Source organism: Lissotriton helveticus, chromosome 9, assembly GCF_964261635.1.
Source record: "Lissotriton helveticus chromosome 9, aLisHel1.1, whole genome shotgun sequence".
NCBI lineage: Eukaryota > Metazoa > Chordata > Amphibia > Caudata > Salamandridae > Lissotriton > Lissotriton helveticus.
In genome coordinates, this window is record NC_136070.1 from 576,177,509 (window position 1) to 576,204,254 (window position 26,746).

At 47.2% G+C, this 26,746-nt stretch overlaps 1 protein-coding gene across 18 annotated transcripts in view; it reads left to right on the plus strand.

Annotated features, from left to right (window-relative positions):
- The window catches only part of MARK2 (microtubule affinity regulating kinase 2), a 668,807-nt gene that overhangs the window by 360,551 nt on the left and 281,510 nt on the right, over positions 1 to 26,746 (plus strand). For all 18 annotated transcript variants that reach the window (XM_078660523.1, XM_078660536.1, XM_078660526.1 and 15 more), the window contains one exon: positions 2,836 to 2,884. In XM_078660523.1, the coding sequence (XP_078516649.1) occupies positions 2,836 to 2,884 (49 nt within the window). The remainder of the gene's footprint in view (positions 1 to 2,835; positions 2,885 to 26,746) is intronic.

Genomic DNA, 26,746 nt, shown 5'->3' on the forward strand with positions numbered 1-26,746 from the left:
TCGTCATCGCGGCGGTGGGCGGAGTTTCGTTTTTTTTTAAATTTGTTTGTTTTTCCCATTACGCGGCTGACCGCCGCTGGAGGAAGTCGAGGTGAGTGCTGCCGTTCCCTCCCCCCTCCCGCTGTCCGTGAGCCCCCCGCCCACCTCTCATGTCGTCTGTGCCGTTCCGCCCCCTCCCCATGTGTCCGTTCCGCTTTCCCCCTTCTCTCAGGTTCAGCATGCCCACCCCGTCATGTCGTCTGTGCCGTTCCGCCCCCTCCCCGTGTGTCCGTTCCGCTTTCCCCCTTCTCTCAGGTTCAGCATGCCCACCCCGTCGTGTCCTTTTATTTGTAGATCATCGTTGTGCCCATTTGTTAGCATCTCCTCACCCCTCCCTCTAAGCTTGATACCGCTATTCACGCCCCACACTTTGTTTGTCACCCCACATCTTCGTCTCTCTCAGAGGTTGTAAACTGCCCCTTTTCTCAGCCTGCCATGCTCTAATTACCGTTTCTCAGGGCCATCCGCACTCCCAGCATGGAATCTTTCCCCCGCTCTCAGCCCGTCGCACCTTGCACCCTAATTCTCGTCATATAAATAATCTCACCCCGCTTTCAGGTATTCACCCATTAATTTCAGATAGTACCCTCTACTCCCTGTATTATTTATTCCTGCTTCAAGTGAACCCCCACCCTCCGTCTACAGCACCCCTATCAGCCTTCTTCTCTTTCTGACCGAGTCCACTTTTAACACCATCTGCCTGTTGTCTTAACATGTCACCCCTTTCTCCCACCATTCTCCCACTCTCCTTTGCCCCTTCCATCTGTTGTATACGCCCCACATTTTCAGTCTGTCTTCTGCTTTGCACCCTCCCCCTCCGCCCCCCCTCCCCCTTTCCCACGTTAGTTCCTTCATGGCTATAACGCCTGGGCGGCACCCCACGACCTAGCACTCACAGGGAGCAGCGTGACGTGTCACAGTGCTGCTTTACTCGATCATTTGTGTTCGTGGTGCGGGAGGACAGGCGTGTACACACAACAAAGTGTCCTGTTACCTGATACTTGCCTTGAGTGCTAACTCGTGAGCAACCTGCTGTCGGGAAGCTCTGCTTGACTCGTGGCCAGCAGAGGTGGCCGGGATTATCTGCCACGATATATTACACCTCTTGCGACAGTAGTATACTGCATTGTGCGTCCCTCAGACCTGGGTAGCCCGTAGCAGTGGGGGCAGGGGGGAGGCGTGCCACCATTATTGTTACATCACCTAAATCATAGGGATTTGGAAAATTCAAGTGTAGCAAAGCCAAGGAAAGCGTTTTCCTTTAGAGCCACGGTCTCTGGTTCGATCCGGGGTATTTGCTAACAGATAACACCTCCGTGGCATCTTTCTGGAAGGGGGGGGGGGGGAGTTGGTGTTGTTTACTCATTGCACAGGCCCTATGTATTTTACTCTCTAGGGGCTCGCAGTGTGTGGATGGGGGCTCGCAGCGTGTGGATGGGGGCTCGCAGCGTGTGGATGGGGGCTCGCAGTGTGTGGGGGGGCTCGCAGTGTGAGGGGGTGCTCTGTGTGTGGGGGGGGCTCGCAGTGTGTGGGGGGGCTCTGTGTGGGTGTGTGTGGGGGGCTCTGTGTGGGTGTGTGTGGGGGGGCTCTGTGTGGGGGGGGCCCTGTGTGTGTGTGTGGGGAGGCTCTGTGTGGAGGGGCTCTGTGTGGGGGGGCTCTCTGTGGGTGTGTGTGTGGCATTTGCGAGAGATTAGGCTATTGCCATTGTAAATGACAATGCCATTTATTTATCTGTTTTCAAAACGAACACATAAATAAAAAATTTGTCATTTACAATGCCAATAGCTCTAACTTTTACAAAGGCAAAACCGTTGCATTGTAAATGCTTGTTTTCTTTTCTATTACGCATTCCATGAGAGCGTATGTGTTTTCCAGATCTTTCTAGTGTTTCTCTTCTCCCTCTCTGTGCTGTGTTGCTCTCTCTCACAGGATGTGATTCTCCTTCTATGCCCCTTTGTGATGCGCTCGCCCTGTTATTTCTACCCCACATTGCTTTTTCTCCATTGTGCTTCTCCCCCAGCTCCACGTTGCTCTCGCTCGCCTGTTTACTTTCTTCCCTTTGATCTCCATATTTCTCTTGTGTAGCTGCTTTTCTCCCCCTCATGCACTCAGTTTTGCTTCCACTCACACAGACCCCTGTGTTGCTTGCACTTCCCGTATTGCTGCCCCCATCTGTTTAAAGGGGAGAAAAAACACTTTTGCACATTTTGGTTTTTATCTTCTAATCCAGCTCAGTTTGGCAAATAAAGAAAAATTACTGTGCCCACATAATTGTGTAGGTGCATGCAAGTGTGTTGTGCGTGCCTGCAAAATTACACGAGCAGCTGTGTTAAAGGCTTTAAAAAGAAAAAACCCGCTTCTTTAGCCATTATGCACAACATCGAGTATGCTGTACACCTTCATTAAAAACCAGTTGATCCCAAAGGCGAGACCTGTTGTCTTTAGCCATGCTTTTTGCTTAGGTTAAGGGTAATGGGAAACGGAAGCATGGTAGAGCTTTCTGCAGTGAAGAATGATGGTACAGGTACCTAACTGCTTAATGCTTTGGCGTTCTCTGGCTGGAATCCTTTTGCTCTGCAGAGATTATACCTCTCATTGATGCCATTGCCCGTTATGAACTTCTGTACACATCTTTTGCCCATGGTCAAGAAATAAATCTATTTTTGAGCCCGCAATCCCGTTTTGTAACTTTAGTTGCCTTATTTAAAAAAAGAAATAAATAAAAGCCTGCTTGTTTATTGTAAATTGCATAGCCTGAAAACTACGTCTGACATGCTCTTGTTTTTGTTGTTTCAGCTCTTCCGTGAAGTACGAATAATGAAGGTTTTGAATCACCCCAATATAGGTGAGTAGTCTTCAACCTAAATATCTTTTTCTCATCCCATTTAACAGAGGCGGTTGCAGTCTGCTTGATTGGCATGTGAATGGGCTGTATCTTTGTCTCATAATTTGGACAGGAATTCATGGGCTGCAGATCACGTTCAATGTGCACAGTTGAGGGAAGGCATCCAAATTGCCCGCACACGTTCTTCGATGGTGACATTCTCCAACATAGTGTTTTCACATGCATTCTAACATACATTCCGAAATAGCAGCTTTTGTTGGCATTCTAAAACGGGCCATGAAAATGTGATTTCACGTGTTGCATCTTTCCGCTCTCCAGTTGCATTCTTGTTTGGGTGATAGGGCTCTCATCTGGAGATTTGGGTGTGCTCTGCGTATCTGCGTGTGAATACAGTTGATACGAGTTTGTTGACTTGAGTGAAACAAAGAACTGGTGTACAATGTTCATAATCTATGTATTTTTGGTCCAGTCGGAGATACTCTCTCCCAAGACATTCTTGGTTCCTGACTGAAGAGGACCCTCGTACCCTTCTTTGATTTGTGTTATTTCCAGGCTCGTTTAGCCACATGGAGGCATTAACAACAGTTTCAAATTTCTGAGAATGATACAGCTCTAAATGACAAATCTGGTATTTCCCTTTGCTAAGTTTGATAAGAAGTCTACAGTTTGTACAGAAGTCTGCATAGGTCTACTTCCTCGATATGAATTGGAATAGTCCTGCTGGAATAATGTTGATGGGGCCAGGCAGTGTATTCCCTACAGTAAGACGTCCAGCTTCCCTTCCTGTGTTTCTGTAAAGGAATTCACAAGAAGTCTCGGGAAACATTGTCCCAAAAAGAATTCCTAGTTGAAGTTCGACTTGTACTCTTGCTTTGTCTCTTGATTGTTGGTTTTGTGCAGTTAGATAAAAGGTTATATTTATGATCATGTTCAATATACTTTTTTCTGTTTGTACATGTTTTTTGTATGGGGAGGAATCTTGCACCCTATTGAATAACCTATGTGAGTGAAAGCTGTCCTTGGTTTGTCCTTTTGGATGCAGAATCTGGATGTCTCACTGTTCTTCCCACAAGACCAGCTAGATGTAGCGTTTTCTTGAGAGAGAAAGATAGGATGAGTATGTAATAAAATTATACTCCCGCATGAAACCAATCAATACTTCAATGTTGCAAAAACAATATTTCGTTAAGGATTTCTGACATCTTATCTACTCCTAGCTTCATTCTCCCAACCTAGACATGCGTCAGTACGTCTAACTTCTTCGCACTGTTGTAGCAGAGCACCGTTTTTTAATGGTTTGACTTTTCTTCTGTTCCTTGGCCCCAAGTGAATGTCTGATTGCCTTAAGGGCTTCCTGTACAAAAGTGTCAACTCCGGATGTATGACGGAACCACGCATGCCATTACCACATATGCCGTTACAACACGTCTTATTACCACGCATATGCCTATTTACCGCGCACATTTTTACCACACATAGGCTTTTACTACGCATGCCTTTACAGCGAATATATAACTTTTTTGCAGGTAAGTATAAGGCTTTATATATGTATGTATATGTACATATACATTTTACAATATTGACCTCCCCTCCAAAACTAAACTAAACCACCCCTAAATCCATTCTTACCTCCTATACCCTTACCAACCCTAAACATACTCGTGCCACCTAAATACCCTAATCCACCCTAAATATATCCTTGCCAACCACCCTAAAAATACCATTGTCACACAAATACCCATACCCTCTTAAACTCTAAAAATACGCTTACCACCCAAATACCCTTACCAACCATAAAATTACCATTACCCACCCTAAAGGTACCCTTGCCACTGAAATACCCTTAACCACCCTATACCCTAGAATTACCCTTGCCACCCAAATCCCCTTCCCAAAAATACCACTGCCACCCAATACCCTTACCCACCATAAAACCTAAAAATATAATTTCCAACCAATACCCTTACCCACTCTAAACCTTAAAAACACCTTTACCATCCATATACCCTTACCAACCTTATACCCTAAAATTACCTTAGACGCCCAAATACCTTTACCCACCCTAAACCCTAAAAATACCCTTTCCACCCAAACACCTTTACCAACCCTAAAAATACCCTTGCCACCCAAATAGCTTTACCCACGGTAAACCCTAAAATTACCCTTCACCCAAATGCCCTCACCCACCCTAAAAATACCCTAGCAATCCAATACCCTCACCCATCCCTAAACCCTTAAACGCCCTTCCCTAATAACTTAACACTTTAACTTAACACTTACCTGCGAAATACTTACATTTTTGTTGTAAAGGCATGCATGGTAACGGTATATGTGTACTAAAAATTAGTAAGGTAAAAGCATATGGGTGGTAATGGATATGTGGTAATGACTGTGTTGTAAAAGTTGTTTCCCGTCCACCTGATTTAGGACTCAGTTTCCCACTCCAGACAAGTGCAGAGAAACTGGGGACCAGAATCCAGCACCAAATTAGATTGGGGAATGGTGCCATTTGTTTCATTGTTATTCGAATGTAGTTAATTGTTTCTGGACCTATAGGTTGGAAGTATATTTAAAGAAATAATATCAGGCTTAGGGTTGTGTTGATACTACGTTGGGCATCAGGGTCGTGTTTAAATCCCTTTTATTTTTCTGGCAGTTCAAGATATGGTGAAGCAGTGGGCCTTTGCAGTATCCTAAGCAAGGAAGTATCCCAGATAGCACCACGAGAGCTTGTGAGTCATAGCACAGATACACGGCCCAAAAGCTTGAACCTTTCCCCACTGACAAAATGACAGGGAAAACCCACCAATCCCAATCGGGCATACATGATAAGAGAGTTCGTGTTGCTAGCTTGGCGTTAAGCTCTGAGAGAGACCACAGGACGAGTATATCAGGAGGAGTTTAGAATCATGATGCACTCAGTCATCATGCCCTGTAAACATGTCAAGGGTCTATCCAGTCATTCAACAATTACCATAACACAGAAATCATCGGCACCTGCATAAAAGTTGACCGTATAGTCACTACCAATGTCGAATTAAACTGTTTCTGACATACTAAGGGAGGTTTAGAAGAACCCTGAAATGGAGACTCCTTCATATGCCATCATTATTAGATCTTTTACCAGACTTCAAAAGCTAGCAAGAACTTTGGATAGAGTCACTAACGTTTAGTGGGCCACAGACATGAGCCGTGGACCTAGGTATATGTGCAGGAATGGCCAGGAACACCCGGGGTCGGTGCTGGGGAGGGGGGGGGGGGCAGCAGCTCCCCACAACTAGTGCAATGTTGTAATGTTGAATTTAAGCAGAACACCTCAAGGAAAAAGCTAGCATACATAGCAAATGGAAGCCACATTACGAGAATGGAGTGAATGATAAAAAGGCAAGGAAACTTGACATTCAGTACTGACCTACAAGGGGGTGGTGACCATGGCTGTGGCCCATCCAAATTGCTGCAGGATTGTGGCTGTGACGCCATCTCACTGCGGAATGTGTAAGCATTTAGGATGGCCAGCCGCTTTCGTCAGACAATTTTACACCCTCAGTGAGTTGTCCTGCATTTAGTTATAGAGAAGACTGGAAAAGTGGAAAAAGGAGGAAAAGATATTTAAATATTTATCCATTAGGGGACTCTAAATTCTCCTATCGTTTGTGTCACTTGTCCACTGATCTATAACTATCAAATTACCCAAACCATCACTACTGTGTGAGGACGTGATTACATGTTTTATTTATTGTAATCCAGCAGAATTATTCTCCGCACATTTCTTTATCACATTTTTTTCACTATAAACAAATATACATACATATGTACACAACTATATACCACAAATATAAACAGAAAAACATAAAATTTATACAGAACAAAATAATCACAGGTAATTTCTTCTTCAGCCAATCAAAAGAATATTACAACAACAGCTAGGTGTCCTATTCAGTCTAGGGGGTACACTTCGAGGTAGTCAGACACAACTGGTTCAACAAGTGATTCAACAGAACCCAAATCAGAGGATGTGTCCATGGCAATAAATTCCCATAGCATTTCAAAATTGTGACTCCTCCTTATGGAAAGTGTCGACGAGGTCTCGTTTTGGCCTTCCAACAAATCTGGCCTCCTCAGGACATGGTGGTAAAGAACCTATAAACACATATAACACAATGTATACCTTTTAGAAAGAAACTGTCATTTACTCTGTGCCCCAGTCCACCTAAATCCATTTCCGTCACCAACCAAGGACCAGTGAGTGCATCAGAAGGAGCAAATAAGTGCAAAAAAGTGCATTCAAATTAAATACACAAGGCCAAAAGATCAGAATCCAAAAGAGTGCCCAGAAATTCAAAAATAATAAACTAACTAATCACACGAGGGGGAAAAAAAGAAGCATGCAATAAAGCATACCGAATTTTATCAAAAACAAGACCACTTAATCCTGGAAATCAATCCAGCGGCACCAAGCGTAGGATTTCACACATGTGAAAAATGCTATTAAGGAACAAAAATCTAGGGGGAAATAATAAACGCAGGCTCGCGGCACTTTTACCATGTACCAAAACTCGAAAGAGACAGTGTGCCGAACCCATCACCAGGATATCCTACCTTAACCCCTTCGGCGCTGATGACGAGCTCAGCTCGTCATCAGTTGCGCCGCTCGCACGCTGATGACGAGCTGAGCTCGTCATGTAACGCGGCTTTTTGAAAAAAGCAGCGTAGCGCAAAAATAGCCGCAGCGCGCATGCGGTTAAACAGCAGGCACGTGTCTGCTAAGGAACCGCTCTCACTAGCGTCTTGCTCGGGGTACTCAATATCCCAGAGTGAACAACTACAGATAAAACATGGAAAACAAATGTCAGCAAACATGGGACTTACAGACGTCTCAGCAAGGAAATCGAAAGAGGACTACGCCCCGCAACAAAAAAGCAAAGAAAGCAAAAGTATGTGTAAGCGTCAGTAAGTGATAGCAACCCTCATCTCAGGTGCTCTGAGTCTGGGTAAGTTCACTCCACCCTGCTTTATCACTCTGCAGGACACTTTTCATATCCCGTCTTCAGAAGGCGCGTGGAATAGATATTTGGTCCACCCTTCAAATGCCACATCACATTTCTCTGTGTGATGTGAATGTATTCCTCGTTTGGCCCACAATAGAGCAGCAACAGAACCCTTGTGCACCAATAAACTGCACTCTCAATGCCTCAGCGTTCATGTCTGGAAAAAATGTACCCACCTCCTCAGTGTGTTCCATGCATGTAGATCTGAGGTGCTAAGTGAGCAACGCCACCAAATTGTTGATTTTTAAATACAATTCAAAGGGCTCTAGTACAAAAGCACCCAGCCTCTGGGAATTGTGTGGTCACCACCCTGCTGATTCGTACATTTCAGGCTTCAGCAAATTTCCAACAAACAAGTGCATTACATTTCTTCTTTGTCCGTTTAGTGTTGGCTTGCGTCTAGGGATATATGACAACTTCAATTGGTCTAAATACAAGCACAAGACCACATATTCTTCTACACGATCTAGCCAAGTTTCATTGCATGGCAGGTAGAACCAAAGGTCCACAAATGCACCAAGCACATTCCCACTTTTAATATTTCTGTCAAGGAAGGATCGTGCATTTTGCTGTAGGAGTCAGAAGAGCAAGGTACAAGAGAGGAAGAAGACACAATTATCAGACAAATGGGTGAGGGCCAGCGGCTGCTGGGGTCAGGCTGTAGGCTGAAGTAACCAAGCCACTGTTTCTAGGGGCTTGTTTCCTATCGGAAGATGGGTCATTACAGTGGAGGAGAGGGCAGTGTGTAAGACCTGGCTGCTGGTAGGTGGGTCCAGCTCTGGATGAAATCATCTGGTGAAAGTCTTGCAGTTGGTGCTGTCGATTATGGGCTGCACTGGACCGAATAAGGAGGCTTTAGACTGGCTGGGCCGCGGAAGCCTCTCTAGGCCGCTATTAATGCTTGTTGTGTGACAACAGCAGCATTGCAAGGCAAAACAGTGCACGGCTTCCACCCTGCCCCAGGCAGTGCTCTTCCCATGGCCTCGGAAGCTGAGAATCCTCTGCTCACCCAAGCCTCTGGGCTTACCTCTTGATTAAGGGGTTACCAGGGATAATTTAGTTGAATTATTTTTTCTGTCTGTGTCAAGGGACGGGTAGCGTGGCTATAACCCTTGTCTGCCCTGAGCGAGGGTTTGGTGCTCTTAGCAAGGGCTTGTTTTCTTGTGTTTTGCAAGTGAAAGCCAGCTCTGCTGTCTTCAGAGTGAGGAACCTAGGGCTAGCTCTGCAGTAAGTGACCAGTGATTGATGGGCTATTCACCACTCTCTAGTTAGGTTTTTGAAGTTTCCCTGTCCCAGCCCCCATGTGCTATGAATCCTCAGCCCAGGGTGGCTGAAGGGACAGGCAGGTTTTCCCGCCTTACTTTAATAATCAGTACTTCAGCCTGCAGCGTCCAATTTTGGTAGTTTAAAGGAGGGAGACCAAGTGGAGAGGGCTCACTTTCGTACAGATTGGCGTTAGTGGAAATTAGGGACAATTGCTTTGGTGAGATAGACCTTCATCCGTGTTTTAAAAGATTATCTTCATACCATGGCTGCATGGCCTAGACAGCCTGTGCTCTTGAACCTATCCTATGCTGCCTCAGTAAGTCTGCAATTCACTGCAGAAGAAGGCTGTGGACTCATTTGAAGCTCGATAAAGGGCTCAAAACACTATCCGAATCACACATGAATTTCTGAAAAATGTATAAATGGCAGCAAGCTACACATCTCAAGTGCTAGGACCACAAATACAAACAAGTACAAGTTCCTCTCTCAAGTAGGTATTGTAGTGTAATGCAACCTTTCTTTCCTCCAGAGACGTTTCTCTAGTGTGGTGCTGGCCCATTGTCTTTTGCACCACATTTGCTGTATAGGCTCTACACTTCTTGCACGCTCTCTGTGTACTTGGCCCGTTTGAGTTGGTTCCTTTGAAATGTACTGCTCTCCTACCTTTCCCACTTCAAGTTTCACAGTCTGTATGTTCTGCCTGCTATTTCATACCCTCCAGCTTCCAATCCCCAAAGATGAGGTTCTTTTTCTGACTCATGTTGTTAGGAAAGCTTACATACCTTGCGTCACTTTGACTTTTTTAGTTTTGTTGAGCGGTGTATGGAAGTGGTTACATTGATAAGGTGACTTAAATCCCATTTGTGATTAGAAGTGTGTGTAGAATGTAAAGTTGACCAGAGTAATTAAAACAATTTGACTCTGCATCGTTTGTGTAGTGTTATGTGGAATTGTGCACATTTTTGCCCTGCTTTGCAAGTATTTGCCCTGCTTTGCAAGTATTTCTCTGTCATACGTGGAAAGGTTTCCAGAAAAGGGTTAGTATTGACAGGAATGTCTGAAGTCCTAAAGATTTCTGTCGCAGCCCAAGCCTTCAGTTATCCTGACACCAGCAGAAAACTAGATGCTGTCTGAACCATACCTTAGTAAAAAATCAGCAGTGCTTTGTCTCTGAAGTACAATTGGTTTGCCTAATTTCTTTACAACAGAACTCAAAGAATTAAGGTTAACCAATCCTGGTCTACTACCACTCCTGTCACTTTAGGGGTCGCCCAGGGGTCCACCATATCACCTACTCTCTATAACCTGTTTGTTGAGCGTCTAACCAAAATTCTGAAATTTTCCAATTTACAATACCACATACCACCAACTATACCTTAACATCTCCTCCCCTGAGGATATCCCTCTACTCAACACAACTCTCCAAAGAAAAAGAACTGGCTAACCAGAAACCACCTTAAACTCAACTCGCTCAAAACCGAATTTCTCTTTATTGCCCCATCAAAAAGATCCCTCGACATCGAAGATTGGATGAAACACTGAACATTTTTCAAATGCCTTCCACACATTATAGATTCCACAATATCACTAGGAATTACACTTGACAAGAATCTCAACATGCAAGAGCACATCAGCTCAGCCACCAGAGAAGCAAACTCTCAAATGAGTATTCTAAGAAAAATAAAACCCTTCCTTCCGTGCGACTACCTTAAATCAGCTGTGCAAGCGCTAGTTAACCCCAGATTAGAATATGGGAGTGCTACCCTATGTGGTCTACCAAGATCCAAATTGACTCCACTAAAGGCATCCCTTAACTCTGCTGCAAGGCTCATCACTGGATCGAAAAGGGACAGCCACATCACTCCAGATCTGAAGGCACTAAACTAGCTCCCTTATGAGGCAAGGATTCAGATGAAAATTGTTTGCATGACCCACAAAGCCCTACACTTCAATAAACCAAAGTACCTAGCTGACGAACTGGAATTGTCCGGCGGTGGCAGTTCATCTAGAAGCACCAGCACCTTACTGTTGAAACCTTCAAAATTTCAAAAATAGAAAACCTACAACCAATCCTTTCACGGATTGGCCCCTAGAATCTGGAACTCCCTGCTTCCTAAAATCAGACTGAACCCTTCAATCACTTCATTAAAAAAAGAAGTCAAACTGCTTTTAATGAACAAATCTCTACCCTGAACATACAAACCCATTCTCTGGATACTGATCTGATCCTGTTCTCCAACCAGGGCTTGCACACTGTCTAAGTACTGGTTTATAACTCACTGCCCCACTCCTGATTTGCAACGGACATTTTCAGCGTTTGTTGGTTATCTATTTTCTACTTATTTAACTAATCTATAAAGCGCTCTGATACCCTCTAGGTTCAAGTTTGCTCTATATAAAACTTTATTAAATAAATAAATCCTAGTTTCCTCCCTCCACTCCTGGGTGTTCTTTCCTCCATTTAGTTCCAGTCACCTGAAACGTTTCACCCCCTAGGAGTTTTCTTCAGCGTTTGATACTTTCAAGCCCTTCTCTAACTTAGCACCTCTAAGGCCGTCCATGTTAATTGAACTTCAGCTTTGTCCTCAATGAGCAAACCCCTGCTGGTGGACGGATTGATTGATTGATTGATTGATCGATCAGAACCAGTGTGATAAATGTAACTCTACCTGAACTATTGAGTCTTTTCAGAGTGGGAGCATAACATGTTCTCTACAATGGCGGTGGCCCCTAATCAAGTTGCTTAATATTTTTCCTACCCCTTCTTTTAGCCATTGTCAATCTTCTACTTAAACAAGCTTTGGCACAGCCATTCGGTCTTGCCTATGAGATTTATTGGCTTTGTCAATTTGTTTTTAGCCATGTTGTACAGCAGCACTGCTGCGCGACATGTCTGAAAGTTATTTTAGAAAAGCACTATAATGCAGCAGCGCTTAACAGCTTTTTATTTATTCATTATTTTGTATTAAAACTTTAAGCCATGTCGCTAAAGCGACATGACTTGGCCAGCACTAATCATGTCATAGCACTTTTATTTTCTTTACTTAGACATGTGGGACAGTGGCTGCGCTGCTATGCAACATGGCTAAACAAAATAAGTTAACAAAGCCTTTATATTTCTCATAGGCAAGACCTATTGGCTTTGCCTATGCTTGTTGGAGATTAATTGTGTTTTTTTTTAATAGATAAAACAGATGGTTGCCAAGCGACATCGCTTGCACGCTGCCTGCAGGTGTGACCTAAAAACACCCTTTTCCTATAGTTAACGACGTTGGCCATCAACTGCACAGGCAATGCGAAGGTGACACTCGGGTATACATTAGGCATTTGGTCACTGTCTATAGATGTCAGAACGTTCGCTTCAGACAAACTTTTGACATGTTTTATATGAGGCACAATTTACTTCATCTCAGAGGACACTGAAAAGGGTTATAGTTGGACACTCTGGTTAATACATGCCCATTGTCTAACAATATAGTAAAGCCCAGACGTTCCTCTCCATGGAACGAGTACCTCATTGCATCACTTCTTTGTGTGTTTTGACAACTTGTTTACTGCCATTCGCTAAAAAAAGACAGTGTGAAAATCCTGTTACACTGTATAATATGGCGCTAAAAAATGGTCCAGTCTCGATTAAAGTCCCACAATGGAAACGCTATACTGTTTATTGCTCATATAGCTTTCCGTGAAAATATCAATCGGATTTTTAGATATTTTGTCTTTTTGGGGATTGGGCTCTTTTTCAAAGCAGACCGAATAGTTGCCTGTTACACATGCCAGCATGACGAATGATTCTTTTTTTTTCTTCAAATCCTAAATGCCCTCATGTCTGAAAGCACTGAATGGACTCTGTACCGCGTGCTCTTAAAGGAGCTTCGCTGTTGTCTTGATTTTAGATTTACTGGAGTCGTTTTGGTTTTCAGGATTCACTTTACTTTGCTGTGTCTTGTCATGGATAGAGTTCAGCTGCAGGTTGTGTTCTTGCAAGCAAAAGAATTGATTGATGCGCGATATTCGCTGCACGAAAAGACGAGTCTCAAAAGAGCCCTTTTCTTTAAAACAGACTTTCACAACTACATTTGTGGAACATTTTTGCACAGCAGAATAGAACAAATCAATGCGCCCTAGACTCGGAGGGAGAAGGAGCAACATATATCATACTGGTGTGGGGATAGAGGAGATGGAGGCAGGTGGTGGGAGTGAAATACATAGTACTTGATTAGTGCCATCAAGAGACACACTAAGCTAAATCAATCTGTGCTTGGTCCATGCACCACAGAAAGATAGGTAGGTGATGACTGGTAAGCACTTCACAATAAAAAAAAAAAATGTATATATATATATATATATATATATATATATATATATATATCTCCATTGTGACTGACTCTTATCCTAGCGGCTCTGTTTACTTCTGATTATAGTGGTTTAATCAGTGCCAGTGAATCAATATTGTATTCACAAGCATTTGAGATGGTCGGCCTTCACCCCCTCCCCCCCCCCCAAAACGGGAGGATTCCAGAAAATTACTTCTATGGTCTTAACTTTCCTGGAGAGGTCCACTTCTAAGCATCTCAGTCTCAATGTTGTGTATCGCAGAAGATTTTTTGGTGTCAGTTCTCACTCCCACAAGCAGTGGCTGGCTTTCTAGCACTGATCAAGAGCCAGGTATCTTATCCATCCATGAATCTCATCCACGAGGACTTAAAGGAACAAGTGGGTCTACCTCATAATCATCACTTACTGGTAGCACCTGCTGAATGTTATTGGAATCAATTTGGGAGCATGCCCCATGTGCTGGGCTTGTCATGCAATGGTTTTGTGGAGATATTGAATAGCACGGATAGCAACAGAGAGCATTCTGGGCCACCGGAAGGGACAATCGAGCAGAAAGAGGTGCTCATCACCGTAGCAAAAAGCCAAAACTTCCTCACGTAGAACAGTCTTCTTAAGAGGGGGTTGTGATCTTTTATGTTGAAAGTGGCTGTGCAGCACACCACTCTGCCACACCCAGAGCAAACACAGAGCATACCCTGCTTCTGAAACCACCTTGTTGGGATCAAGCTAGTACCAAAGTTTCCCTTAAGTAAATGAAGCTAATGAAATCTTAGCCTGCAAATACTTATGCACAACCACTGTTTCTCCAAGCTGTTTTTTTTCTGTTCACCCCCTTTTAGGTCATCTTTAAAATGCATGCACCCATCTACAATTTTCATGGCCTCACACCAACAACAGGCCACTTTTACTCAACTCTCTTCTTTGTTAGCCATTTCAGTTCCTTATTACCCATCATGTACTCTTAAATATTCTTGCTTGCTGAAAGCAGACTTTACTGCCACAAACTGGTGCAGTTTCAGGGCCAGAATGTTGTAGTCTTTTTTTTTTTTTGCAAACGATCAGCTCTGATGAGCAGTTGGCTACTGCATTGTGCTTCCCAGGAACGTACATCATGTGAAGCATAAACGTTAACAATTGTACATGGCTACAAAGCTGTATGTCGAGTTATTCTCTGCTAACTAATCTGCATGTTATTGAGCCCCACCAACATGTTGCAGCTTCTTTCTATGACCAAATGTTTCTTTTTTGTATCTCAATGCAGTCGAAGAAGCAAAATGGTGACCGTTTTTAAACTGATGTTAATACGTATAACCTTAAGCCGAGAAGCCGTTCTCACAGCATCAATCATGCCTGAAAAATAGGGAATTTATTTGGCATGATATCTGGTTTGTCTAAAGAATTTTACTGTATCTTTGTAATTTGTCTTCCGCCAAATCCACCAAAGCCCCTACCATGCTAGCTTTGGAACATATTCTGTTAGCTGGTAATTTATGACCCAATTATTTTCACTATGTAAATTTACAGCATACAATCTCAGTGGATTATTAGACCAGAGAATCTTCCATATAGCTCCTCAAGTTATTCCTGATCTTATTTATCCCTATGTCAGATGTATCTATAATTAAAAACAAGCATTTACAATGCAATGGTCTCGTCTTTGTTAAAGTTTGAGCTAATGGCATTGCAAATGTCATTTTTTTCATTTGTTTTTTTTTAAACCGATAAATATATGGTATTGTCATTTACAATGGCAACAGGTAAGCATTAGAGAGTAGTAGAGTAATAGCTTAATCTCGCAAATTTGAGACCTATTGCATTTGCACCCCCCCACACACACACATACACAGAACCCACCCACACACACAGAACCCCACACACAGAACCCCACACAGCCCCACACACACAGAGCCACACACACACAGAGCCACACACACACAGAGCCACACACACACAGAGCCACACACACACAGAGCCCCACACACACACAGAGCCCCACACACACACAGAGCCCCACACACACACAGAGCCCCACACACACACAGAGCCCCACACACACACAGAGCCCCACACACACACAGAGCCCCACACACACACAGAGCCCCACACACACACAGAGCCCCACACACACACAGAGCCCCACACACACACACAGAGCCCCACACACACACACAGAGCCCCACACACACACACAGAGCCCCACACACACACACAGAGCCCCACACACACACACAGAGCCCCACACACACACACAGAGCCCCACACACACACAGAGCCCCACACACACACAGAGCCCCACACACACACACAGAGCCCCCCACACGCACAGAGCCCCCCACACGCACAGAGCCCCCCACACGCGCAGAGCCCCCCACACGCGCAGAGCCCCCCACACGCGCAGAGCCCCCCACACGCGCAGAGCCCCCCACACGCGCAGAGCCCCCCACACGCGCAGAGCCCCCCACACGCGCAGAGCCCCCCACACGCGCAGAGCCCCCCACACGCGCAGAGCCCCCCACACGCGCAGAGCCCCCCGCACGCGCAGAGCCCCCCGCACGCGCAGAGCCCCCCGCACGCGCAGAGCCCCCCGCACGCGCAGAGCCCCCCGCACGCGCAGAGCCCCCCGCACGCGCAGAGCCCCCCGCACGCGCAGAGCCCCCCGCACGCGCAGAGCCCCCCACACACGCACACACGCGCACGCACGCACGCACACACGCACGCACACAGAGCCCCCCCACACACACACAGAGCCCCCCCCCACACACACAGAGCCCCCCCCACACACACACACAGAGCCCCCCCCACACACACACACAGAGCCCCCCCCACACACACACACAGAGCCCCCCCCACACACACACACAGAGCCCCCCCCCACACACACACACAGAGCCCCCCCCCACACACACACACAGAGCCCCCCACACACACACAGAGCCCCCCTCACCATGTTTATTTTATGTATCCACCCTTGCTCCATTTTTTGCAATCGATTTTAGAGCACAACCAGGGAACAGAGGCAAGAAAAACTAGCACAACCAGGGAACAGAGGCAAGAAAAGCGAGCACAACCAGGGGGCAGAGGCAAGAAAAACGAGCACAACCAGTGAACAGAGGCAAGAAAAAAACTAGCACAACCAGGGGGCAGAGGAAAGAAATGCGAGCACAACCAGGAACAGAGGCAAAAAAAAACTAGCACAACCAGGGAACAGAGGCAAGAAAAACTAGCACAACCAGGGAACAGAGGCAAGAAAAAAACTAGCACAACCAGGGAACAGAGGCAAGAAAAGCGAGCACAACCTGGAAACAGAGGCAAGAAAAAAACGAGCGAAATCAGGGGGCAAAGGCAAGAATGGAGAGCACAACCAGGGAAAAGAGGCAAGAAATGCGAGCAAAACCAGGGGGCAGAGGCAAGAAAAGCAAGCACAACCAGGGAACAGAGGCAAGAAAACGAGCACAACCAGGGAACAGAGGCAAGAAAAACGAGCACAACCAGGGAACAGAGGCAAGAAAAACGAGCACAACCAGGGAACAGAGGCAAGATAAACGAGCACAACCTTACTTCAATAGTTGCCGCTCCACGTACGATATTATCTAATGTACTAAAGTGAGACGCTTCCTGGCCTCCTTGACCACGTTTACATGAATTCTGTAGCATGATTTACATGCTAAACATTTTCATGGCTGATCTCATGTACACTATCAATGACTGCAGTCCAGCAGGTCATCGCTAGAGGTCCCTGTAGCCAAACGCTATGGCTGACTGCACAACAGCAGGTTGTCGCTAGAGGTCCCTGTAGCCAAACGCTATGGCTGACTGCACAACAGCAGGTTGTCGCTGGAGGTCCCAGTAGCCGAACGGCTACACAGCTGTAATAACTTTTGTATTTACTCATTTCCTCCTTCCACAGTAAAGAGCATTCAAAACAACTGTTGAACATATATGATGAAATATCTCGCAGGTAAAGTAGATCGACAAGTCCTGCTCTTAGCATCTTTGCATTCAAGGACATGTAGTTTTGCTTGAAACAAATCGCAAACCACTCAATGAATGAGAGCACATGAACTCTGGGAAAACCACCAGGTACAGAAGCAGAACCCCCCCCCAAAACAGAAAAAACACAAAATGTATATTACCCCACATAACATTTACATGTGCCTCCGTGAACATGTACTTTATTTATTTTGAGAGTTTTATATAGCGCGAACAAGATCTTTGCAGATAACAGAGCGCTTTACAGAGGCATGTGTAAACAACATCAAGATCAACACGATCAGGTACATAGCAAAAATAATACGTATAGTACAGGTATGAGGTAGCAAGGCATACTTGGAGCGTATGACAACAAAACGCTGTAACTATCCAGAGATGGGGGGAAAAAAACAAAGGATCTAAGCATTTTAGACTAATATAGGGCAAAACACAAGTGCAGAGGAATATATAGGCTGTATCGTAATAAAAATACTGGGGTACTGTTCGCAGTGTAGGTCAAACGCATTGTTCAAGTGTATTTAGCCATAAGGATACTTTTGACTTCTTTCTTAAAAAGGAGGGAGGAGGAGATGAGCCTCGTTTCAGGAGGCAGTGCGTTCCAGATCCTGGGCGCCATTCCAGAGAAGGAGCGTTTTTAAGTTTTTTCCTTCCGGAATCTTCGCGGTTTCAGCAGAAGATTGTTTGAGCTCCTGGTAGTTCTGGACCCCCCTGAAATTGTCAACTTATGAGTGAGGTAGCTGGGTGATTTCAGGTGAATAGCCTTGTGCGTCATGCAGGCAATTTTCAGCTGTATTCTGGCTTCAAAAGGCAACCAGTTCAAGGATTTGAAGTCAGGGGAGATATGCGAGTGTTTTTTTGATCCAGTGATGAGTCTCGCTGCCGCATTTAGTGACGCTCTGAGGGGTGCAGTTGTCGTTAAGGGGAGGCCGCAGAGGGCCACGCTGCCGTAGTCTATGCGAGGAATGACTAAAGCTTGTACTGCTGTTTGAAACCTTTCCTCCCAGCAAAAGACTTCCAGTTTCCTCAAGGTATTTATTTGGAAGTTCGCCCCCTTGGTAGCCCTGCTGATATGCTGCTGCATGTTGAGGTTGGTGTCAAGTGTTATGCCTAAGGATTTTGCTGAGTCCACGATGGTCGGTTGGACATTGAGTGCTGTTAGGTGTTTAAGCCATGTTTGGGCGGAGGATATTTTTGAGGGGGGTGAGATTAGGAGGAACTCAGTCTTCATAGCATTGAGTTTGAGGTGGTTATCGGCCAGCCAGGATTGGGTGCTTCTGATCGTAGAGTTCAGACTCAGGATGTCTTTGGGGGAATGTAACTTGAGATATATTTGAGTGTCATCGGCGTACATGTGAAAGTGTACATTTGATGTTTGTAGCAGGGTGGTGAGAGGCTCCATAACTAGGTTGAACAAAGTAGGGGATAGGCAGGATCCTTGAGGGACACCTAACGACACCGGTACTGGTGAAGACATCATGTTTTTGCTCTTGAATTTTTTCGGACCTGTTGTGTAGGAAGGAAGTGAACCAACGAAGCACAGTCCCAGAGAAGCCCATTCTTGTCTTTAGGAGATCGAGAAAGTTCTCATGTTTCACTGTGTCAAATGCTGACGAGAGATCAAGAAGGATGAGGAGGCAAGTATCATTTTGATCTAAGATTTGGATGGCATAGTCAATTATGTGAGTCATAGCGGTTTCAGTGCTCTACCCAGCTCGGAAGCCTGATTGGTGTGGATTGAGGAGATCAAAGTGTTCTATGTGCTTTGTCATTTGTAATTGGACGCATTTTTCTAAGAGTTTGGCGAGAGTGGGAATGTTGGTAATCGGCCGGTAGTTGTTTAGATCAGTCGGGTCGGCTGTTGGTTTCTTCAGTAAAGGTGTAACTTGTCCCACTTTGAGGGAGTCCGGGATGGCTCCTTGTAGTAGTGAGCTATTTATAATTTTAGTCCAGAGTGGGAGTAGCAGGGGAATGAAGTCTTTTACGGCGTTAGCAGGAAGATGAGGTGATTGGATGGTTTTAGGGTGCTGAGTATTCTGTTAATTTCTTCTTCTGAGTAAGTGTAAAAGGATGACCAGGTCGCATTGTTTTTTAGCTTATAGGGAGTTATGCAGTTGTGTATTGAGTAAAGCCTTGCGTCATTGACGAGGTCTCTCCTTATATTGTCAGTTTTTTTGTTAAAGAAGGATGAGAAATCTTCACAGGAAGGAGTAGTGCTCATATTGTCTATAGCTAGGGGTTGTTCCTTAGATTGAGATCGGATTAGCTCGAACAGTTTACTTGGACGGTTTTTTGCTTGGTCTAGCTGGAGTCTGAAGAACTCTGACTTTGAGCGTTTTATTTTCCTGAAATATGTATTTCTCTTTTTCCTCAAAGTTTTGAGATGCAGTGCCGAGGGGACTGATCTCCAGGTGCGCTCAGCCATTCGCATAGCCCGTCTCTCTTCATTGAGACTCCCGTTGTACCAGGGGTTGGATATCTTAGTGGATACTCTTTTCAATTGCATTGGCGCGGCCTCTTTGATTATTGAGGCCATGGAGTTGAGATAGTGGTCCGTTAGGTCCTGGACGTCCGTAACGTCGGTAGGGGGGGGAGTAGGAGAGTGCAGCTGTTAGGGGGGAGAGAGTTTGGATTGAGTTTCTTCATGTCTCTTTTCCAAACTTTGGGCATGGCGTATTGCACCGGGATGAGTTTTACTTTTTCCTTGATGAGGAATGTGATATTATGGTGGTCTGACCAGTCACAAGGTTGGATTGAGTCAAGTTGAGTGGTGCCTTCTTTGGAGATGACCAGGTCGAGGATAGAGCCTTTGTCATGTGTTGGAGAGTTGCAGATTTGCGTGAGGTCAGAAGCGACTAGGAAAGTTTTGAGGCTATTAACTACAGCGTCACTGCTATCATTCCAGTGGAGATTGTAGTCACCAAGGTAAATTTGTGTGTTTTGCCGTCCAGCGTTGCTAGATATTGTGTCCATGAGTTGTTGGGAGAAGAGGAGGTTGTCCCCCGGGGGGTGGTACATGATGTGTAGAGAACATACAGGTTTGTTCTCACTGATGACATCAAGGCATAAGTATTCACAGGAGGTATGAGAAGGGGCGGTGACTTTATTAATAGAGAGGTTGCTCTTGTAAATGCAGGCGATTCCGCCGCCTGTCTTGATGGGCCTGTCAAGTCTAGTGATGCAGTAGTTGGGGGGGACTAGGAAATCCATGATAGGATTGGAGGATTCAGTTAACCATGTCTCAGTTAGTATGGCCAAGTCAGTGTTCCTGGACAAGATGAGGTCAGCGACCTCTGTCGAGTGTTTTTGGGCCGATCTACAGTTGAGAAGTGTGCATTTGAGACTGGGGGTGCACGGGGAGGTGGAGGGGTCCATAGTGAGAGGGACTTTAGTGAGGTTGTCGGGAACAGAGCCTCTGTTGCTATGCGAGGGGTGCCTAATACCGTTGGAGAGAATCGTAGGGATGGACATGTGCGTGGTGGCTAAGCTGTTTTGGGTTGCCGGTGCATATGTGCTGAGTAGGGTGCGTATATCGCTGTCCGAGAGAGTCTTGATTGCGCGCTGGGGGCGGTTGGCAGTATTGCGAGCGGGGATGGAGGTACACTGTAAGGAGCGATTAGGATGTGACTTGATGGTGCGCTTAGGCCTGTTGGAGGTATTGCGAGAGGGAATAGAGGTCCCACGTATGGGGTGCCTAGGATGTGGGGGGGGAATAGAGGTCCCACGTATGGGGTGCCTAGGATGTGGGGGGGAGTTGATGATTCGATGAGACGTGGTGGAGGGGGGTGTATGCTCGGTGTGCGTGAGGAGTGACTCTTTGAGTGTGTGGAGATCTTCTTTCACTTGGAGGAGGGTGGTCATGATTGCGTCCAGCGTGCCGTTAGGTATGGAGTTAGAGTTATTGGAAGGGTAATCAGTAACAGGTGGGGTGAGGCAAATGCGAGACGTGTGGAAATTGGTCGAAGCGGGGGGGGGCATTGTAGTAATGGGGAGTGAGAGTGGGGGGGGGGGGAGATGTTGAGGGGGGAGTGTGGACCAGGAGTGGAGGGGGAGCTAAGGGTGGGGAGTGAACTGTTGAGGGACGAGTGGAGGCTAGGAGTGACGGGAGTGCATGAGGTGGGAGGGGAAGTGTTGCGTGTTGGGTGTTGGTCAGGAATGCGTTGAGTGCCACAAAAGGGGGGGGCGCTGTTGGGGGAGGAGTGAAGGCTAGGAGTGGCGGGAGTGCATGGAGTGGGGGGGAGGTGATGAGGGAGGGGTGTATGTCAGGAATTGCTTGAGTGCAGAGAGTGGGGGGGGAGGTGTTGAGGGAGGAGTGGGGGCACGGAGGGGGGGAGCAGGGAGTGGGGGGAGAGAGGGCACCGTTGGAGGGGGAGCTAGGTGCGGCAGGATTGTGGTGAGTGGGGGGGGTGGTGATATTGAGGGGGCATTTGGGATGGCATAGAGTCGGGTTGTGAGGGTCAGAGGCGGTGGGTCGTTCTGCGGTGTTAGTTGGAGGTGAGGGATTCAGGTTCAGTTGAATTGGGGTATGAGTGGAGGGCCCACCATCGGGGAGGTGCTCTTTGAAAGTGGGGAACAGGTTGTCAAGTAGTTCCAGGTTTCTGTCTGTGGATTGAATTAGAACAATCCCGTTATTGTAAATAGTAATGGCTGTGCTGCCTGGGAAGAGTTTAGATGGTGCGATGGAGAGAGTTAGACCATGAGCGGATTTCCTGGTGGTGGAGACGTTGAGTAGGGTAAAGAACGCTTTTTTCCATTGAGCTCTGCGTGCGGTGTGGAAGATGATATCAGTGTTCAAGGACCCATTTACCGGAGAGAAGTGGGTGTCGGCAAAGGGTGTTTCAGGGTGGGACCTCAGGAAGTTGTGTTTAAAGCGTTTAGCGGCTTTTTTTGTGAGCGCGGGTGGGTAGATTATTTTATACGTGTTCTTGCCGCAGTGATCCATGTTAGGATGGCGTCAAGGCGAGTGTGGGGGGGTGCACAGAGTAGGTATACAAGAGCACAGAAAAATGCAGACAATAGATTCAAGGTAAATGCCGATAATATGTTGCATGGGTGTAAGTAATTTGGTGTAGGTAGAAATATCCAAGACACAGGTAGAAGTATAATACTGCAATAAAGTCATACACTAAATACCGCTGATATGTTACATGGGTCAACCGGGATACATGCGTACACTATGTTCCCTGGATCAAGAGAGGCACTAGGGGCAAATCAAAATATATGTGTTAGCACCATGATATCAGTAGTATAATACTGCACTAACGGCATACAATAGATGCCAATAATCTGCTACATGGGTAAACAAGCATTTGCAATGCATCGGTTTCACCTTTGGGACGTTATATGTATTTAGGAATGCAGCATATTAGCCTGGGTGCTGAAACATCTACCGTTTTTCAATATGGAGGGAAGTAAGCATCAAACTACGTGACACACCAGGTATGGGAACACGTGGGTGAGATCAGGCATTTAAGAGTGAAGTTAACGGAGAATGCACACTTTGTTTGGAAGGTGGTGTAGTTATTCAACAGGGCTATCACTGATTAAAGTTTGAGCTATGCCGTTTCTGTATTAAGACATAATCTGGAGGTTATGGCCAAAGTGCGCACACACCACCGTTTTACATATTCAGTCAAAAGGTGAAAGAAAATATAGAGCCGGTTCTTACTACTTAAGCAATATTCATAGTAGGTCTGAAAACGCATGAATAAAGAAGATGTGATATTGAGAACTTGAGTGCCTCCTGTTACTGAGCGGGGAGGTACCGGGGCTTCTCGTCTTAAGAAAGAGGGGTGGCAATCAATCAGAAGTGAGGTGGCAGAGACGGGAGAGTTTACAGAGCAGAGACGGGGGGCGACAGATTGAGCAAAGCGAGATAGAGAGTAAAGAGGGGGGCAGCAGTGAGCTGGGAGGGTCCAGGGAAGCTAGGGGGCACCTGCTGAAGGGAGAGGGGCAATTAATCAGGCATAGCGAGGCAGGGCGTCTGGAGAAAGGAGTCCCACAGAGGGACGTCATGCTCTGAGCTGACAGACACGAAGAGACCGACCACAGGGCAGTTCAGTTGAACTGGCAAAGAGCTCCGATAGAGAGGCCAGGAAAGGATAGGGCCAGTCAAGAGAGACCGAGAGGCATTGCAGGACTGGACACGGGGAGGAGGTGGGCGTTGAGACACTGCGGCTTGTGCGGGAGAGAGTCAGGGGCCGGTAGAGAAGGAATGTGACGGCCCCCACACTGCAGACGCCACAGAGCTGTCCACAGACCGTCCAGGCCGCCTCAGTCCCACCTGTGGAGCCCGGTGAAGAGGAGACCCGGCAGGAAGGGAGCGGGGGCGGCGGCCCTGGCCCTGCTGGCCCTGGCCGTGCAGAGCAGCCTCCAGCAGGACGCGGGTCCGAAGCAGGGGAAACCTTTCTTCGAGAGGTTCAGGCGCCTGGAGGAGCAGGTGAGGCCCGCAGCGCTGCGTGAAGAGTGTCCCGTTGTGCGCAGGCCTTGGTAGTTCAATGCAGTAGAACGAGTGTCATGGGCACTAAAATAGGCCAGTGGCCCTGGCTGTGCTGTAGTGGCCCCCCAGACGCACGTGCCACCGGTTCAGGTGCACCAACGATAGTTAGGATCCCGACAGCATGGCTGACTGGGCCCTTCTGGACCGAAATATTCCAAAGCACGTTGTTTCGAAACGGCGGGGCAGTTAAATGCGATTTCTTGTTCTATGGGTGCAGCGGGGTCTGGCTTTGGCTATTTTTCTTTGAAACGATATATTGTTCTGTTAGTGGCGGTAAAACCAATCTGTGGTGCTCCACGCCTTTTATAGTTCTAGATTGTATTACAGGCCAGTGGCTCTCAGGTAGATGGGACTGCTTTGGGAGTTTATCTGGAGCCACTTTCTAACATATTATAAAAACATTTCAAGGGTGCAGTCCAATTTCACAAAATGACTTTTGCACCGACAGATCAAGCAGGAGGTATCTTTGTTCAGTACAGTGGCATTTGTGTCACATAGTCCTAAGGTACAAAGGCCGTTTTTCGCACGGGTTGGTTCCTGTGGGAATGCGTGGGAGTTGGAGTGAAGGTTAATGACGTTATGTCTTTGAATACATTGATTTTGCCACCCCTCCCCCGCCCACCCCTCGACAGAGCCACCCGTGCAGCCGGCAGAGCGGCGACTCACCCTCAAGCAGAGCTCTTACCACTGCACGTGCAAGTGCTCGACCTGCTCCTTCAGCACCAGCACGTCCTCGCCCACCAAGCACTGGCTCAGGTCCGTCTTCATGTCGCCCATGTCCCCCAGGCTCTGCGTCCAGCCCGCCAGCGACTGCCCCAGGTCCTGCATCAAAGAGGAGGAAGGACGTGCAACACGTTCAGCTCCGAGCTCTTTCCAGACCGGTGGCTTAATCCCTTTACAATGGGGGAGGGTGAAGGGGAGAGGGAAGGAGAGGGCCGGCCGGGGGGCGGGCAGAGTATGCACACTCACACACGCACGCAACTTAAAGGATAACACGAGGGAAACAACTTAACAGTATTTAACACGCTTATTTTAGGCCCTTTCCGTGTTATTTTTAATCTGTCTCAATTAACTTGTACGGCAGGTTTAAAGCAGACAGGTCAGCAACGGGTGCAGAGTTTTCGGTACACGGGGGGCGGGAGAGGACACGGACGGCGGGAGGGGGTGGGAGAGGACACGGACGGCGGGAAACGTGCACAGGACAGCGAGGGGGGGGCGGAAAGGCACACGGAGGGGGCGGGAATGGACAGACGGGAAAAAACGTAACTCCGCCCTGGGAAAAAATCTCGGGAACGCCCCCGAATCTGGTCCGGCCTTGACGGACAGATCCGGCACTCAATGGCTAGCCTCCATTTATGGAGCTAGCCAATGAGAGCCGGGGGACGTTCCCGAAGTCCTTATGGTCAACATAGGATTTCACCTGCGCCGAAAACCTGCGCAGAGCGCAGCCTTCGGCAGGTGAAACCCAAAAAGGGGTAAGTGCAAACACTATATTACATGGGACCCAAGATGCACTTAGTGAAAAATCAAAATATATGTGTGTTAGCAACATACACACTTCACACAGATTCTATTGCACAGCAAACTGTTCAAGATGTCTGCCAAAATAGTGAATAAGGCAGCAGAGTTAGTCCTTTGTCTGTTGTTGTCTTTGTTCAGAGAGAGCACTTTCCCTTTCTACTGAGGGCGAGTTAGTCCTGTCCTATTTCTATGTACATGCTTCCTAGTTGCTACTTGGAGGGGAAGAAGGAGACTTATCTCAGTTTAGGTGACCCTTGATCTGGTTGGAATGCATCCTCACGGTCAGCTCGGGGCGTTGGTGGTGCAGGAGGGGGTTTATTTCTACAGTTTTATGGCCCCAGCCATTTTGAACAAAGGGGCTGTGTACCGGTACACGAGGTAGAAGAATACCCTCTTGTAGATCTCAATGTGGTTACCAGCAAGTGCTGCAAAGTGGTGCACCCAAGGAACACTGTTACAGCGCACAGCGCCCACTGGCAGGATTACGTGCATGCAGCCCCCTCCGACTTTGTTTTTGTTATTATACGACCCATTGCCAGCTCTCCCTCCTGAGGTTCTCCTGGACCCCGCCGTGTTGCCATGTGCAATCCCATCCGCCTTGGTCTCCAAACCCAGGCATCTCCGCTTGTCAGCGGTGTAGCCACCGCTCACCTCAGGTTCTCGGCGCCGTCATTGCAGGCTCCAGTCTCCCACCTTCAATTATCCACCCCGGGACCCCACTCGCCTCAGTGCTCGGTTCCCGCCGCTCCTTGGGCGGCGGCGCCCCTCCTCCGATCGCCTCCGGCACCCGTCACAGGCGGGGAAGGCTCGACGTACCTCCTGACAATCCCGTCCTCCCCTGGGCTCCGCTCCGTTAGCCGCTGTTCCTGTGGCGGCGCAGCACGTCTATGCACGCCTCCCGCTGTATGGTGTAGACCCTCCAGAGTCTGCCGATATCTCCTGGCACCTCAGCAGCACCTCGGCCGCCGCAAACTAACCTCTGCCGCTCGTGCACGCCTCAGTGACAGTTCTGTGTCTCAGTGCCCGCCTCAGTGTCCACTTCTGCCAGGACCGGCGGGTCGGTCACCTCCGGTGCACAGCCTCAGCTCGTCCCAACAGCCGCCACTCAGTGTCCACTTCTGCCAGGTCCGGCGGGTCGGTCACCTCCGGTGCACAGCCTCAGCTCGTCCCAACAGCCGCCACTCTCTCTCACGGGCAGCCACC